The sequence below is a fragment of the Paramisgurnus dabryanus genome, chromosome 18 (assembly GCF_030506205.2).
Source record: "Paramisgurnus dabryanus chromosome 18, PD_genome_1.1, whole genome shotgun sequence".
Classification (NCBI taxonomy): Eukaryota; Metazoa; Chordata; class Actinopteri; order Cypriniformes; family Cobitidae; genus Paramisgurnus; species Paramisgurnus dabryanus.
Genome location: NC_133354.1, coordinates 25,077,180 through 25,094,794, shown reverse-complemented (window position 1 = coordinate 25,094,794; position 17,615 = coordinate 25,077,180). Strand labels below are relative to the sequence as shown.

Genomic DNA, 17,615 nt, shown 5'->3' with positions numbered 1-17,615 from the left:
TGATTTACTCACCCCCAAGCTGTCCGAGTTGCATATGTCCATCGTTTTTCAGACAAACACATTTTCGGATATTTTAGAAAATATTTTAGATCTTTCTGTTCATTAAATGTAATGTCACGGGGTCCAGCAATAGTCCACGACCTTCAAGTCCAAAAAAGTGCGTCCATCCTTCACAAATTAAATCCAAACGGCTCCAGGATGATAAACAAAGGTCTTCTGTGGGTAATCCGTGCGGTGTTGTTGTAGAAATATCCATATTTAAAATGTTATTAACGTTATAAACTACCTTCCAGTAGCGCCGCCATCTTGGAGTGATCCGCATTCAGGATGAGAGCTTACGCAGCGTACAGAGTTTCTCTGCTGCTGCTCTGTGCCCCCGCCCTCCGAATTTGTCATACGTCACTAAGAAAAGTGCGTACACTACGCTAATACTCTCACCTGAGTCTAAGATGGCGGCGCTACCGGAAGGTAGTTTATAACGTTAATAACATTTTAAATATGGATATTTCTACAACAACACCGCACGGATTACCCACAGAAGACCTTTGTTTATCATCCTGGAGCCGTTTGGATTTAATTTGTGAAGGATGGACGCACTTTTTTGGACTTGAAGGTCGTGGACTATTGCTGGACCCCGTGACATTACATTTAATGAACAGAAAGATCTAAAATATTTTCTAAAATATCCGAAAATGTGTTTGTCTGAAAAACGATGGACATATTCAACTCGGACAGCTTGGGGGTGAGTAAATCATGGGTTTAATATCGTTTTTGGCCGAACTATCCCTTTAAATCTCAAAATCCAAGCCATTGCCCTTTTCAAATGAAACTAAGAAGAGAAGTGATTAATGAAACGTGCAAGCTTGTCATCCTCTTCATGAAGCTGCACAGAGTTAATCTCAATACCTTTCTTGACCTCAGGATCATCCACTTCAAGCTTTTCAAGGTCATTCAGATTGGCAGGCCATTCACTTTCAGGATGAAGAAGAAAGGCAGGACCTGATGTCCATGTCCTGTTTTTGAGAAAGACTTTAGCAGTCGATCCTCTAGAAGCAACATCAGCTGGATTGCTTACTGTATCTACGTATCTCCACTGTGAAACTTGTGAAGCCTTGAGAATTTCTGTCACCCGATTGGCTACAAAGATTTTGAATCGTGAAGTCTCGTTTTTGATGTATTTGAGAACAGAAGCACTGTCTGTCCAAAAAACAGAATCCTGAAGCTACAGATGTAATTCCTTTCTCCATATAACATCCATACGACTTGCCATTGTAGCAGCAATGAGCTCCATGCGTGGAATGGTAACACACTTCATTGGGGCTACTCTTGACTTTCCCATGATAAAAGCACAATGTACTACAGAATTCATATTGCGTGTTAGCAAGTATGTCACCGTTCCATAGCCATCCTTACTCGCATCTGAAAAATGATGTAACTGTGCAGAGGCGATGTCACCAAAGTTTGGAGGTTTTAAACCTCTTGTAAGCTCAAAGCTTTCCAGAAGATGAAGTTCTTGAAGCCAGCCTTTCCATTTTTCAACAATTAATTCAGGCAAGACATCATCCCATCCTAAATTTCCTTTGCAGAGGTCCTGCAATATTTTCTTAGCAGACAATAGTACAGGGCTCACAATTCCCAAAGGATCATACACCGAGCTAATCATGGACAGTATTCCTCTTCGAGTCATAGGTCTATCTTTGATTACAATCTTGAACTTGAATGTGTCAGACTGAATGCACCACTGCATCCCTAACACTCTCTCGACTAATGGAGATTCCCGTTCAATATTCAAGTCTTTTGCTGTCTTTGCTCTTTGATCCTCAGGTATTACTGCCATGACTTCACATCTGTTGCTCATCCATTTTGTTAGCTTGAATCCACCTTTGGCACATAAGGATACAAGTTCCTGGTACAATGTCATCGCTTGTTCAACAGTAGCAACTGAAACAAGGCAATCATCAACATAAAAAGAATGTAGAATTGTATCCACTGTTTCCTTGTTGAACTCTTCCTTATGATCATCTGCACATTTCCTTAGAGCGAAATTAGCACAGCTAGGAGATGATGTTGCTCCAAATAGATGCACTAACATCCTAAAATCAGTAGGGTCTTGGCTTAAATCCCCATCAGGCCACCAAAGAAACCTTAACAAGTCAGCATCCTTAGATGGTATCCTTACTTGATGAAACATTGACTCAATATCTGCCATAATCACCACAGGTTCTTTTCTAAATCTCGTCACCACTCCAATGAGTGAGCTGGTGAGATCTGGTCCTTGCAAGAGTTGAGCATTAAGTGATGTTCCTTGATAACTCGCTCCACAATCAAACACCACACGGATTTTCTTCTTTGTGGGATGGTAGACACCATGATGCGGGATATACCAAATTTGCCCATCACTACGCATCCAATCCTTTGCAGGTACTTGCTCTGCATAACCTTTGGAAACCATATCCTTCAAAAAATCTTTATAGTCAGTAAGAAAGACAGAATCCTTTTGAAGTCTCTTCTTAAGGTGTAAAGCACGTTGTTCAACAATTCTCCGATTATTTGGAATATGAATTCTCTTCCTCAAAGGTAAGCCGATCTCATAATGCCCATCAACAAGCTCAGCAGAATTTGTCACCATTTCCATAAATTCCTGATCTTCTCTTGAATAGCTAGTTTGTTCATCTTGGATACATTCAGGGAAGTCCATTTTAAACTGCTGTTGCCACATGTCTTCCAGATTTAGAACTGAAATTCTATTGACCATGACCTCTGTTTGAGCACAATCCTTTACATCATTAGTATCTCCATATAGTGGTCCATTAACAGTCCATCCTAACATTGTTTTGATTGCATAGGGTCCATCATTCACACTGCGGATAACTTCCAATGGTTCCAAAGCTTTAGGAACATTGGTTCCAATCAGCAGCTCAATCCCTGCCTCAATCTCAGGTAAATGAACACAGTTTAAATGGGGCCACCTTTGCAGGTCACTTTCTTTAGGTATATTCCTCTTGTGAACAGGCATACTTTCTTGGGTGTAAACTCGAGGCAATTCACAAAAGTCATTCCCATTCAATCCTGCTACCTCCATTTCAGACAGAGCATAGCTACTCGTAACCTTTTCTTGTCCCATAGTTCTTAAGAGTATACACACTTTGGTTCCTGTGAGGTTAAGTTTTTTCATTAAACTCTCAGTACAAAACACAGCTGTGCTCCCTTGATCTAAAAAGGCATAAGTAGTAACAATTTTACTGCCATTCTTTGCTTTGATCTGTACACGCACAATTGGGAGTTTACAATCATAGTCCCCAGCCCCAGTAAGACCACTGGAAATCAAAACATCATTCACTGCCATCTTCGGTTTCTTCTCAGTTGTATCAAGAGTCTTTTCCTTTGGAAAGATATGTAGCAAAGTGGGATGTTTAAGACCACAAACATCACAACAAAGACGTTTTCTGCATTCTTTGCTTATGTGCCCAATGCTCAAACAGCCAAAACAAACTCTATTTGATCTTAAGAAGTTAAACTTCTCATTGTGGGATTGCTTTCCCAACTGAGGACACATACCCAATGTGTGTGCACCTTCACAGAAGAGACATTTTTTCTTATCAGGACCAACCTTTACCTCTCCTGTCTTTTCAGATTCACTCCCTTTGCGTGCAGCAATCACAGTGGTAGCAAAGCTGGTTCGTTTTATTCCAGGACGAGAAAGAAATTTACTTTTCACATCCTTATTCTTGGCTACAGGATCATCCTGTATATTTCCAAACACTGGGTCCATTACCACTTTGACTTGATGCTCTATAAAGTTGACAATGTCAATGAAGGAAACTCGTTGGTTGCGTCTTTCTTGTAATTCACAAGCCATTGTTCTCCATTTATCCCGAAGTCTGTAAGGGAGTTTCTTTATAATAATCATCATATTTGCTGGCATATTCAACTCACACATATATTGTACCTCCTCCATGACATTACCACAGCCTCTAAGGAAAAGACTGTACTCCTGTAAAGCATTAACATCTTCAGCTTTGATCTGAGGCCATGACAGAGCTTTATTCATATAAGCAGATGCAATTTTCTGTTCATTTCCAAAATGTTTGTGCAACAGATCTTTGGCTCTCACATATCCCCTGTGTGGGTCAATATGCTGACAACTTTGTACTAAATCCCTTGGTGGACCAACAGTATATTGTTCAAGGTAATACAGGCAATCACTATAGTTATCAGTCTTACTCTCAACACTGTTCACAAAGGCTCTCATGAATGCATGATACTGAAAAGGGTCGCCATCAAACACTTTCAGATCTCTTTTGGGCAAGGATGACAAACATTGCTGTTTTAACAAAAGTGTTGTTATTTCGTTTTGCTTTCTCATTACACCATAAAGGTTGCTCTGCACTTCATCTTCATCATATGGACCCAATGCATCTCCTTGTGTCCCTTGTTGTACAACTCCTCCATTAGGCCTTACTCCGGATCCTAATTGGTCATGCACTGATCCATACACATTTACTGAAGTCTGAGGAACAAATGATTTAGCACTGGCATTAAGAATCTGTGTTTTCCTTCGATCTGACTCCAAGTTGGAACGTTTTCCTCCTGAATGTCCAGATTTATCGCTTGACACACTCTGGGATTTTAAAACATTCAGTTTGGCCATTTGAACTTCAATTTCTCCTTGCAGATTAAGTTGTTCCTTTCTTTTTCTTAGCTGCTCCTCTTGATCCTCAAGTTCATGTTTATCCTTCAACAACTTTTGTCGTGCCTTTAATGCAGCCAACTCAGCCTCTGCTTTGAGACGTACAGAAGAAGTAGATGACACACCAGATCTTCTTTCACTAATTGAGCTCTGATTTTTAAATGATCTGCTCCCCACATTTGAGACACTATCATTAGGTTTAATGTCATCTTGCAAATTATCTGATGTAACAATAGATGAAGCTTGGACGGTCGCTTGAGGAATAGTAAACTCTTCCTGTGTTGCAACAGTTTCAGACTGAATAGGAGTAACATTCTCCTCCAGCGTCTTCAACCACTTTTGAACTGCATCTTTAAATGTATCAGTATATTTCATGACATTCAAAAACCATTCATTTTGCTTTTCCTGCTCATCTTCAGGAAGTAAGGGAATCAACATATCATGCAGCTTATTGGCATTTTCACACAATTCAACAAGAGTTTCAAACAGCATTTGCACCTGAGAGGCATTTTCGTTTCTTGTCATCAAATTCTTTATCTTTGGAATCAACCCTTTCATTTTGTTCACATTTGTTTTTCGTTGCTTTTGCAAACTTTCAATGTGGTTTGCCAAGACTTTTACAGTGGGTTTGGATACTCGTTTTTCACCCTCCATGACGTCATCAGCACTCGCTTCACTCATGTTTGTGTGCTTTCCAACGCATCAACAACAATCACAATTTACTTCAAACTTCTCAAAGCATCACAACGAAACTTAGGCAAACACCATCAACTTCCAGAAAACATTGCAACGTTATTTTTCACAACAAACGAATTAACAAACAACCTATTTCAAACACCAGAGCTCTGGACAAAACCAACTAAAGCCAAACAACAAACAAAACAACCGCGCGACCATCCCCAATGGATAAACAACATTCCGAACACTAACAGCGCGCTCTCAAAACCAGCACAGCTCAGTGGTAAAAAGCCCAACAGGCTTACCTATGCGGTGATTGTTTGCGTGCTTCTCTTCGGAGCTTTGTTTGACGTTTCTCGTTGGCGTTTTATCTTCGCTTTCATCTCAGTTGAGCAGAATCCTGTACTCCGTGACGCGATGTTCAATCTTTGCTTTCATCTCAGTTGAGCAGAATCCTGTACTCCGTGACGCGATGTTCAATCTTTGCTTTCATCTCAGTTGAGCAGAATCCTGTACTCCGTGACGCGATGCGTCCGCCAAGAAGTGAAGATCTTTGTTGACAAAATGTAGCGGCTACCTTACGTTGTTAAAAGGCCGCTGAGAGGCTGAAGCCCGAACTCAATGCATTTGCGACACATATAATGAACTATCAGTGAGGCAAACAGCTGTTAATAGTCCCATTTTATTGCACAGACAGATATTTCTTCAGGTTTAAAAGTTGTTAATATGTAAATATGGTCAACAAAGAATACATCGTCCTGACTCACCCCCTCTCGCTACCACACTAAGTGAACAGGTGACTATTATTCCTATTTCCAGGTAATCCCGTGACCCTCCACCATGATCACGTGACATTTAACTCTTTCATGTCCCTTTCACAAGTAAAGCCCACAACTTAGGGCTCAACTCTGGCTTTCTGTGAGCAGCCCTAACTAGCGGACTGACCTCATTAATTCCATAATGGGCCAGAGTGGGCCAGCCCATTCGGGCCCAAACCAACTGTTGGACCTTTGGGCACATGCAGGTTTTGTGTCAGCAGCCCACATTCTGTTCGGTTGCTTTTGAAAATTTAATGTGAAATTCAAGATGATCTCATAACTAAAGGAATACATTTTTTGGGATTGTGTCTACAAGACAATGCATAATTCCTTAAAAACCCATTAACAAGTGTGCTGTTTGAGACAGAATGCATTCTTTCACTGCATGATTCACTCTATTTAAATGCATTTAGATATGGTCAGAAGAAGCTAGCCACAGGGGAGCTGCTGCTGTTCTCGGGACACAAGGAAGCAAACGCACCCCACAGCCAGGAAGTGGCCCTGATGTTGACAAAGATGGCGCAGAAAACTCTCATTGGAAGGGAGGCACATGGCCCACAGATCCTCACTGCCTGCTTTTGCACAACAAACAGGAGGATCAACATGGATATCATCCAATGCTATGCCCCAACCAATGAGAGCGAATTCAAAGAGGATTTCTATAACAGGCTACTGACCATCATCCAGGCATGCCCAATACGAAACATCATCGTATTGGGCATGGGTGACTTCAATGCTAAGAATGGCAGTAACAACCAGGGGTATGAGGAAATAATGGGAAAACAAGGCCTAGGGAGATAAATGAGAATGGCGAGAGATTTGCCAATCTATGTGCCACTACCAACCTAGTCATCTGCAAAAGATTCTTCCAACACAAAAGAATACATAAGGTAACCTGGGTGTCACCAGACTTGATGACAGAAAACCAGATCGACCATGTCTGCATAGAGAACAAGTACAGAAGATCTCTTGAAGATGTGCAGGTCAAAAGGGGAGCGGATGTTGCATCTGACCACAATCTCTTGGGCGCCCGCATAAACAGAATAAAAGATGTGGTTGACCCACATCTCCGAGACCAACAAGCTGGCTTCAGGAAAAGTAGATCCTGCACTGACCAGATAACAACCCTGTGGATTATCCTGGAACAGTCCTTGGAGTGGAACTTACCTCTCTATGTCAATTGTATTGACTATGAGAAAGCATTTGACAGTGTTGATGGGGAGACCACCTGGAGTCTGTTGAGACACTATGGGATACCAGCAAAGATCACTAACATCATCAGGAACTCATATGAGGGAATAATCTAAAGAGTGGTACATGGCCAGCGGCTTACCAATCCCTTCCAAGTGCGAACAGGGGTGAGACAAGGATGCCTGTTGATGCCTGTCAGATGCCAATAGATTGGGTTATGAAGACATCAACTGCCCAGAGGAGGAATGGCATCTAATGGACATCTTGGACACAATTGGATGTGTTGACATCACCCTCGACTTTGTTGATGACCTGGCACATCTTTCCCACTCCCAGCAACAAATGCAGGAGAAGACTAATATCATCACAACTCATTTAGCAAAACTTGGACTCATTATACACAAAGGGAAGAGCAAGATAACAAGTCAACAAACAATATGGCCCCCATCATGCTAGAAGGAAAAGTACTAGAGGAAGTGGAAAGCTTCACCTATCTTGGCAGTATAGTCGACAAGCTGGGAGGGATAGATGTGAATGTGAAGGTGCGGATTGGAAAGGCAAGGGCAGCTTTCCACCAGCTAAAGAAAGTCTGGGGATCCTCTGAGCTGCCTAGGAACACCAAGATCTGGATCTTTAACTCCATGATAAAGCCTGTTCTACTGTACAATGCAGATACCTGGAGAACAACAGTCACTATCATTAAGAAAATCCAGTTATTTATCAACACCTGTCTCAGATGAATCCTAAAGGTACGCTGGCTAAAAACCATCAGTAACCTGGAGCTGTGGCAGCGAACAGGACAGCAGCCTGTTGAGGAAGAGATCCTCCAAAGACGCTGGAAATGGGTTGGCCATATCCTTCAAAAACCTGCATCCAGTACAGCAAAACATTCCCTCTTTTGGAACCCAAAAGGGAAAAGGAAGAAAGGCAGGCCTAATGGGACCTTGACCTGGATGCAGATGTGAAGAGGTCTGGCCATACATGGGGACAGTTAGAAAAGTTGGCCCAGGACAACTGGAGAGCCCTTGTTCACGGCCTATGCCCAAAGTTGGGCGGTAGGTGTAAGTAACTAAGTATTAATGACCTTTACGGGCCAGTAACATAGGGATGGGGCAATTAACAGGGCCTACATGTAATCAGCGTATTCATGCTCGACCATCAACGTGATGCACTAGGAATCTTAAGTCACAGCCTGCTTAAAGGGATAGTTCACCCAAAAATGAAAATTCTGTCTTCATTTACTCACTCCTATGTTGTTATAAACCCATATAAATTTCTTTGTTCTGATGAACACAAAGGAAGATATTTTGAGAAATGTTTGTAACAAAACCGTTCGTGGACCCCACTGACTTCCACAGTAGGAAAAAGAATACTATGGAAGTAAATGCGGTCCACGAATGGTTTGGTTACAAACATTTCTCAAAATATCAACAAGGATTACTTACTGATGGGCGTAAGAACCATGTGCGCCCGTTTGATAAATACAGATTTTTTTTACGCACATACTAAATTTTATTCATAGGACAAAATATAGAACATTTTCTACGCACTGTTGATAAATGAGACCCCGTGTGCGCTTATTGCTCTATAGGCTAGGGGTGGTCATAATGTTATAGCTTATTTGTGTATATATGAAAAATAATAAATGTAATTATGTTTAATTACTTTGTTTCCAGTTATGTCATCCCAGGGTTCAGGAATACATGCAGAAGTTCCAGCATCAGGTATTTGCTCATCACCCTGCCCTTCAGACACCACAGTATCAACCACCGACTGCCCGATTGATGGCTTCTTTCGCGCACACAACACCTTTGAATGTGTGCCTGCGCGTTTCTGGGCCTATAGAAGTTATCAGTCAACACGTTATGATACCAAACACTTTGAACACACTTGCAAAAACACAGTGCACTTGTGACTTGTGTCTTCCTACCTGCTCTGTAACTTTTTTCCAATTCAGCTTGAAGATAAGAGTAGTGAAGAAACAGGCCTGAATAATGACAGAGATCAAGAGGCCAATCCCCAAACCTGAATGAATGCAAAAAAGTGTGTTTTAGTGATGCTATTATGGTGCTATTGTTAGCTAGGTGCTGTTTAACTGATGGTCTGAATCTGTATTCATTCAAATTTGGGGTCGAGTTGATGGTTGTTGGATCAACATTTTTTGTTGGTGCTGAAACAGACTTTCTATCTAAAACATAGAACCCTATCAACACCGACGCAATGCAGCGCAATGCACAATGCAAGTGTTTTTTGCTAGTTTTGCCCTGCTACATATATAATTTTCATGTCCAATATTGTTTAAATAGCAAATGCATTTGCGCCCATTTGTGCGCCCAAAGGCGTGCTGGCTTGAAAAGGGGGTGTGTTCAGGCGCATTGTTATAGATTATGCCATTCATCAACTAAAACCTGGTCTTAAGTCTATGGGCAATATTGTTTTTGTTATCTAAAAAGTGTGTTAGTAATATGCGCCTATAAATCGGATGACAACGAAAGTTTGCTTATTACACACATGGATAAGCAGCAGCACACAAATGTTTTAAAATTAAAAAAAAAAGATTATTGCATTTAGTTTTAAATGTTTTTTAATTCTACCCCACAGATTTATTTTATATGATGACTCTGTACCTCTGGATATGGTGAGATAAGAACCTTTTGTAATGCTTTTCAAAACAATCACGGCGCTGTCCGAGTGCTGAAACGTTTCAGCTCCTGTCGTTAAATAGCAAAAGTGTGTTCAGAAGCATAATTTTAGACTGTGCACCATGCGCTTTAGACCATGCGCTTAGATCGTTAAAATAGGGCCCATAGTCTTTACTGAAACCCTACCCTACAAAAAATAACCATAACATCCCTCAAACAAGTAAAATAATTGTTGGAAAAGAATGGTATACAAAACCCCAACCCAGTCCCAAGGCTAAACCTTACATTGACCCTAATTCTGCAACCTGATTGGTTGATACAAGAGGTACAATGGGTTGGTCAACGACTTCCAGTGATGTTGATTGAAACATGTCCTACTTAGCGATATCATGATGAGTACAGTTTATACACCCTTGACAGTAAGTTCATATGATATTAAAATGTCTTTATGTTTAAAGGTAATAGAAACAATACAGTTCATTATGTAAGGTCTATATACACCACTGATAATATAGTAATATATTACATTTCTGTCAAGAGAGCTTCTAAAAGTTACACAATGCACATTTAAATTGTCATTTGCAAACAAAAATACATTCCACCACAAATTTTCAATCCACCGAAAAATGTATCCATTAAAAAAATGAATGGATAAGTTGTGTTGCAGTGTGAACAGCCAACTTCCAAAAAGTGTCCAGCGCACATTGATTCTTTTACAATCCACAAATATAAAAACAATAGCAATTACATTATTGTCATGCCACATATCTCAATTCTTAATCTTTATTTGGTAGTTATCTTTATTGATGTGAGAGAGCTGTACCAAGTATCCTGAGCTCAGCCAAGAACATCAGTGATATTCCCACCGGTAACCCAATGCAATAGTAGCAGATCAAGTTGGACAATGCTGCTATCTTCTGTTTCCCAGCACCCAGAAGAATACCTGAACACACACACTAAAACACAACACACATCATACAGGTACAGTATACAGAGATGAACCGTAGAGATTTTCTACTCAGGTTTTATGACTTTAGAAAGGAGATATGCCAAGCATTTTAACTTATAAAGAGTTATTGTGACATTATCTCAGAACACATAGATCATAGATGTGAAAAACTATTATATTAAGAACTTTATGGAGATATATAATGTAAATATCCCATCACTGGGGTTTTTACCTTTAAAAGGCTCCTATCATGTACCATTTAGATATGACACCATTATGTTCTTTTGGGGATGGTTTCCCGCCAGAGATAAGCATAAGCCTAGGCCTTATTTTAATTAGGAAATATAACTAGTTTTAACAAACATGCCTTACTAAAAACATTACTTGTGTGCATTTTGAGGCAACAAAGGGCACTGGTGTATTTTAAGATATGTCAGTGCAAGTTGTTTTCAGTTTGGACAGCTTTTACATGTATTTTAGTCTAGGACTACTATAATCACTGTCCGGTAAACTGCCTCATAATGTACTAATGCACATTAAAGTAAAGGGCAAATGTGTACTTTTTGAAAAGGTACCACCCCAGTGACAGCTAGGGACAAGATTTAAGCATTGTTTTTTAGCTAAACACTGGCTTTTATTACTGACTTACCACAAGACCATCAAAAAACTGTAGGAAAACACAGAGGGTGAGATTTAATGAGACAATCGCCACTATCCTCCTGTTAAAATAGTCAATAAAATATTGTAAACAGCATTGCAATGGGCCATCTGTGTCTTTGTTTCTAATTGTTTGACACAATCCTAAAATGTTTGTAAATGTATGTTATGACAGCAGTAACATACTCATCAGAGGTGAAGATGTAGCCCACCACAGACTTTGCAGAACCCAGCACGATTCCCTGTAAAACAGATAAAATTCCTGCAATACAATAAAAGTACACAATAAAAATGATACACCCTTCAATACAGCAAGAAAAGAGACCACAAAGCTGTCTTTTATGAGCAGTTGTGGATATTTTGGTGTTTTACTGACCTGAGATCATAAGAGTCACTTTACTGGTGATCAGGGCCCTGTTAGTGTCTCCGGCCCCCAGTGCGTTACCTACACGAACACATGCAGCTGCCTGCACACCCAATGGGAACTAAACAAAACATGTTTAATGACACACACAGTCATGTTCACAAACACTTCAAATAAACAACTTGTTTATAAAATACTTTTTTGTCGAACTTTATTAAAGGGCACATATTGTGCAAAATCTACTTTTACAAGGTGTTTGGACATACAGTAAATGTGTAGCAGTAAAAAAAATTAAAATACAGACTCTCTCTTTCTTTCTTTTTTAAATCCCCATCAAACCAAAGGTGTCTCATTAGATATGATGTTTTGATTTTCTTGTTAATGTGCATCACACAAACACAGCACCGTCCACAGCCACAGACTGACTGGTTAATTTTACCCAAAAGCTTTTCTAAATGTGTTTGTTAGTGTTGTGTTGCTAATGCGGCTAAAGAAACAGAAATCAGATCTATTTTAACCAAAAGCGCTCACTGTCTGCTGATAAGGGAGTGAGGAGCTATAGGTCATTTGCATTTAAGGGTACACACCGCGCTTTTTTGCTCCCACCCAAATAGAGGCATTTTGGATATGCTATAATTTTTTTGCGGGGTATTTTAATTTGAAACTTTACAGACACATTCGAGGCACACCTGAGACTTATATTAAATCTTGTAAAATGGGCATAATATATGCCCTTTAATGTCTGACAAGCAAAAGCAAAGATTAACCAAATAAAACAGTCAATATGATAATACATTTTTAAGTATTATTGCATAAAGTTGCATAACATTTTTTACCATGTAAGTAATGGTACCCAACTCCAGTAACACATGCTGGGCGGAAAGATCCACCTCTCCCAGCATACCTGCCAATCATCAGAAAGGGGTGGGGCTAAGACATATGTGTGCGTTTTAATTGCAGATGATTTGATACATTCATATCTTAAATAGTTTATATTCAGTAACATAAAAAGTGACATAAACACAGAATTAAAGATAGAAGAAAATCATAGTTATACATTTAAACCAGATATTTAAATAAACTCTGAAAATACAACACAATGTTGTTGTGTATAAATCTGTGTTGAATTCAAGAAATAATGGGAGATTTTACAGTGTTTTGTGTCACAACACAATTTAAGAGATGAGTTTGCAAGCTATAAAACCTTTATGATCTTGGCAATCTTCAGTGGTGCTCAAGCAAAGTAATGATTAACAATACACTGACTTTCAAGAATTTAAGGGATTAGATAATTGCAGATTCACTTTATGTTAAAGATCAAAAGGAAAACTTTAAATCAGTTTATAACAAAAGGCAAGTATACTGATCAATGCATATTCCAAGCTTACAGCGCTTACACACCTGAAAGGAAACCACCAATCTCCCAGATCCACCCTTCAAAACACACCATAAGAGTGCTGGGTATGGCCAGTTTCATGAAAGAGCCCCACTCCTGTAGTGCTGCAGTAGACCAACCTGTAGGGGTAGACAAAGACAAACACATAACTGCACACTAACAAACCACTGCATCCCCATGTGTACACACTACAGTTCCCATATCTCTCGTTATTATTAATCGATAAAACAATCCGAACAATGCAAAAAGACGCAATCCATATCTGCAGGATACAATAATGTCTGATGTGGTTACCAGTGTGTCAAAAAAAGGAGTCAATAAATCACTTAGAAAATAAAGGAGCTTAAATGACATTGATGGATCTTCTTCTTCTTCCTTTATTTCTTTAAGCCATTCCAGCATCTACAGCTATATTCATGGCGAGAACCAGTTAATCCATACACAAGTTTTATTCAGACAAGTTGAGGGAGGGACAATTTGGCATCTCCAATTTGCCTAACTTTCATGTTTTTGGCCTGTGTGAAGAAACCTGAGTACCCGGAATTAACCCACGCTGACACAGGGAGAACATGCAAACTCCATACAGAAAGGCCCCTAGCTGGGACTCGAACCGGGGACCTTCTTAAACTGATATATCAAACCACTAACAAAACCTAGTGATTTGGAAAGTTTAGGATCCCCTACAAGAAAAACAGCTTTATGTATATCAGAAATGTATATCACTAGATGAAATGTTTGTCAGTGTCTATAGCCCCTTTTACAGCTCACGTGATCAAATAGCCTGCGCGCGCATTTGGGCAACGGAAGTGGTGTTATTCCCCATTGGTTCTAACGTGGTAGCAACTCAGAAAGTTTATTAAAACGGTTTCTCAACATCAAAATGTCCCGTTGTTGCGTTTGGTTGCACTAATATAATATACTAATATACGTATATATGTATCTGGCAACTTTATTTTTGGCCATCTGCTAACGTATTTTATCCACTCCACTATAGTACACGGATCTGGTAGCTGTGTTGAAAATGTTGATAAAGTCCATTTTTAAAAAATAACTTACTGTTTGTGTTGCTTCACTGTTGATTCTTACGATACTTCCGTTGCCTAAATGCGCGCCCATACGCTGCCACGTCATCATTGTGTACAAACAGTAAAAGGGTCTATTGGGGTTACAATATAATAATAATAATTTGTTTAATCTATTAATAAATTCATCCATTATTTTAAACATAAGTGTCTACAGCAGTGGTCTTCAACATGGGTTGCCCGCACAGAGGCTTTGGCTGCGTCCGAAAGCTCTAAAATGCTGCCTTCAGAGGCAGCATTCCAAGGCACAAATCCAATGTTTGCTTTACTTTCTGACTCCTGAGATAATTTCATTGTTCTGTCCCAAAATGTAATGCATGTGTGGGGAATGTGATTGGTCAAGCCTGGTCAAGTTCTAAAAAATAAAATGGCGGCCATGAAAGTGGCTGAAGAACAAATTTAGTGTAAATAAAGTTTTATTTTTACTTTTTACACCTTTTGATTGCATATCTAGCAAGAAATTAGTATTGTAGTTTTTAAATATGGGATTAGTTATCAAAAAGGCATCCTCTGTTTCTATTTCAAACAGAATTCCATTACACTGCCTTTGAAGGCTTTCCGAATGCATTTCCCAGAGTTGTCTTTATGCCACCAAGACATTCATGAGGCTTTCAGAGACAGCTGTAAGTTGCTCACCATAGCACATATTTTATATTTGCTAGGCTTCTTTTCTATATGGTAACATATTAAACAAAGATAAAACATATCAACAAGTAAAATAAAATAAAAGTAAAAAAGTTTTGAGTTGACTATATCACAGAAGTAGCCTCCAGATTTTTCTATACATTGTGGTAGCGTTTGCTCACTAAAAAGGTTGAAGACCTCTGGTCTGTGTGTGTGGCTCTCTATATTTCTTACCATCCCATGTCTCGACATGCAGCTTTTTCCAGCGTATATAAGCAAACAGCAGAAGGCAGGTGGAAATCTGTGAGATGCTGTTAGCTGCAGCAGAGCCCCTGGGGGGACAAACACATACCTGTGTATACTAAAGGCACTTAATTCTCACCACTTATGTCCATTACATTCTTACCAGCCGATCACTCCAAATGCATTTTAGACGTTCAAAATGTGAGGCGGATAGAACTACCTTTATTTGATTGACTCTTGAAACTTTGGTTCCCTTTCAGTCGGTCACTATGTCACATTATGACAATGAATTGGAAACTCACTTAGAGAAAACAATCAGCTTCGATTGTATGTAAAAGAGCCAACATATGTTGGCATGCAGTATTTGCATCTGCTGAGTGGGTAAAAATCCCCGCTTGCTCAGTCCACTACGAACCACAGCGCACACCTCGGCTCTGCTTGGTTGCCCTACTGTGGGTACATCTGTGGTGCCTTTAGTCACGCTCGCATGGTATCTGAGAGTCTGGCTAGAGCTTCCCAGTCTGTCATGGTGGCTTCTTCGCACCATCAGACTCAGCTTTGTCATTCAATTCACCCTGCATCCCCACATCTTGCGAGCGGAAATCGCTGTCCTACTGGCAAAGGATACAATATGCTAGCGGAAATCGCTGTCCTACTGGCAAAGGTTACAATAAAGCCGGTCCCTCCAGCTGAGATGAGATCTAGGTTTTACAGCCCTTCTTCTTAATACATAAGAAAGGTGGTGGGTTACGACCGATCCAGGCTCTGTGCTCTTTGATCTGTGTGCGGTTCACAATTTGTCGTTCAAAATGTTGACGCAGAAGCGCATTTTCCAATGCGTCTATCTACAGCATTGGTTTGTAGCCATAGACCTGAGGGAAACATAGTTTTATTTCTCAATTCTCCCTTGACACAGGTCATGTCTCCACTTTGTGTTCAAGGGGAGACTGGCTCATAGTAGCACAGTCTTGGGAGTAGCTTTGCAAACACAGGAACATGGTGCTGTTTGGGTCTTCAAGTCAACTGGGACAAGAGCAAACTCTGCCCCATGTAGAGGGTCTCTTATCTCTGAATGATTTTGGATTTGGTCAAACTTACAACATGCCTCAAAGAGGAACATGTACAGTTACAGTGCTCAACTGGTTGAGTTCATTAGAATGTAGGACAACGGCCCCCACTGAAGTTATTTCAGATGCTCCTTGGACATATGACAACTGAAGCGTTCGGGGGAAATGAAAGTTACAAGTGACAAGCCGAACATTCCAACCACTAGGCTACACTAGGCTAAAGCAGTTTCGGTGACGGCTGAAAAGGCCGGTTATGAGAGGAGAAAGAGGCTCCCCATGACCTAGTCAGCTTGTCATGCACCTTGGGAAAGAAAGGTACCAGAGGTGAGTGCTGAGAGACACAAGCAGCTCCAAGTACCAATCATCAAGGCAAGACGGTGCAGGTGGGGAAGGTTGAGTCACTCCAAGCCGACCGCCACCCCAAACGAGCACAGCCGTCATTTCTGGGTCGAACATGGGCTGCGCTACCCTGCCCAAAGGTGGGAGCAGATCCACCGCGGCTTCACAAATAGGCGGCCCCTCTCCCATGCATAACAGACAAGGAGTCTTCATCGGGAGTACCGAAAGGAGATGCTGTAGAACACAACCCTGCCATCTCCATCAGTACCTCTACTGGCCGGTCCCAGAGAAACATAACCCATCACCTCAGATCCGCAATCGACATATTCTAAGCAAATTAGCAATCCTTTACACTCCTGTCACCACCAGGGGCTGGCTGTTTACTCTAAAGCCACGCCCCTTTGCCACTCCCACCTCGAGGAGGTCCCCAAAGCCAACCCAATGACCAGACAAACACGGGAACAGGTAAGTAAAATTTAAAACAAGCTTTATTTAGTTTAAATATTTAAAAGAACTGGGAATTTGGGGAAAGGGGAAATTAAAACTAATAGGCCTCTTCTTCTCCCTCCAGGGAGACTGCAGCCACGGCAGACAGGCCAAGGGCAGCAAGGGTGCCAACCACCATAAGCTGGGGGAGAACGGGAAACGTCAGACTCCAGCCTGGACCCTGCTAACCGTGGCGCCCTCCTTCTTCCGTCCTGGAGGCAGAATAATTTTGGTGTGACTGGTAAGGAAGATCTCCACTGTCGGTGTACCTTTCCTTGGGCCGGCAGGGGGTCCTCGCCCCACGTGCCTTTACGTTCCCTGTCGTACGTCCGTCCACGTTCTCCTTATGCCCCACAGATAGTCACTGCTACACAAAAGCACTGTTAGCT

General features: G+C 40.8%; 2 protein-coding genes across 2 annotated transcripts in view; both read right to left on the bottom strand.

Annotated features, from left to right (window-relative positions):
- Positions 1 to 9,169, bottom strand: part of LOC135776626 (multidrug and toxin extrusion protein 1-like) — a 55,399-nt gene extending 46,230 nt beyond the window's left edge. Inside the window, exon 1 of the mRNA XM_073812565.1 lies at positions 9,043 to 9,169. The gene's annotated coding sequence lies outside the window, so the exon portion shown is untranslated. The remainder of the gene's footprint in view (positions 1 to 9,042) is intronic.
- LOC135776624 (multidrug and toxin extrusion protein 1-like) overlaps positions 1 to 17,615 on the bottom strand; it is a 35,991-nt gene that overhangs the window by 3,070 nt on the left and 15,306 nt on the right. Inside the window, exons 8-16 of the mRNA XM_065287461.2 lie at positions 15,326 to 15,423; positions 13,391 to 13,504; positions 12,826 to 12,893; positions 12,002 to 12,110; positions 11,812 to 11,887; positions 11,618 to 11,687; positions 10,843 to 10,975; positions 9,308 to 9,402; positions 9,043 to 9,216 (exon numbers count right to left, since the gene is read on the bottom strand). Coding sequence (XP_065143533.1) covers positions 9,043 to 9,216; positions 9,308 to 9,402; positions 10,843 to 10,975; positions 11,618 to 11,687; positions 11,812 to 11,887; positions 12,002 to 12,110; positions 12,826 to 12,893; positions 13,391 to 13,504; positions 15,326 to 15,423 — 937 coding nt within the window. The remainder of the gene's footprint in view (positions 1 to 9,042; positions 9,217 to 9,307; positions 9,403 to 10,842; positions 10,976 to 11,617; positions 11,688 to 11,811; positions 11,888 to 12,001; positions 12,111 to 12,825; positions 12,894 to 13,390; positions 13,505 to 15,325; positions 15,424 to 17,615) is intronic.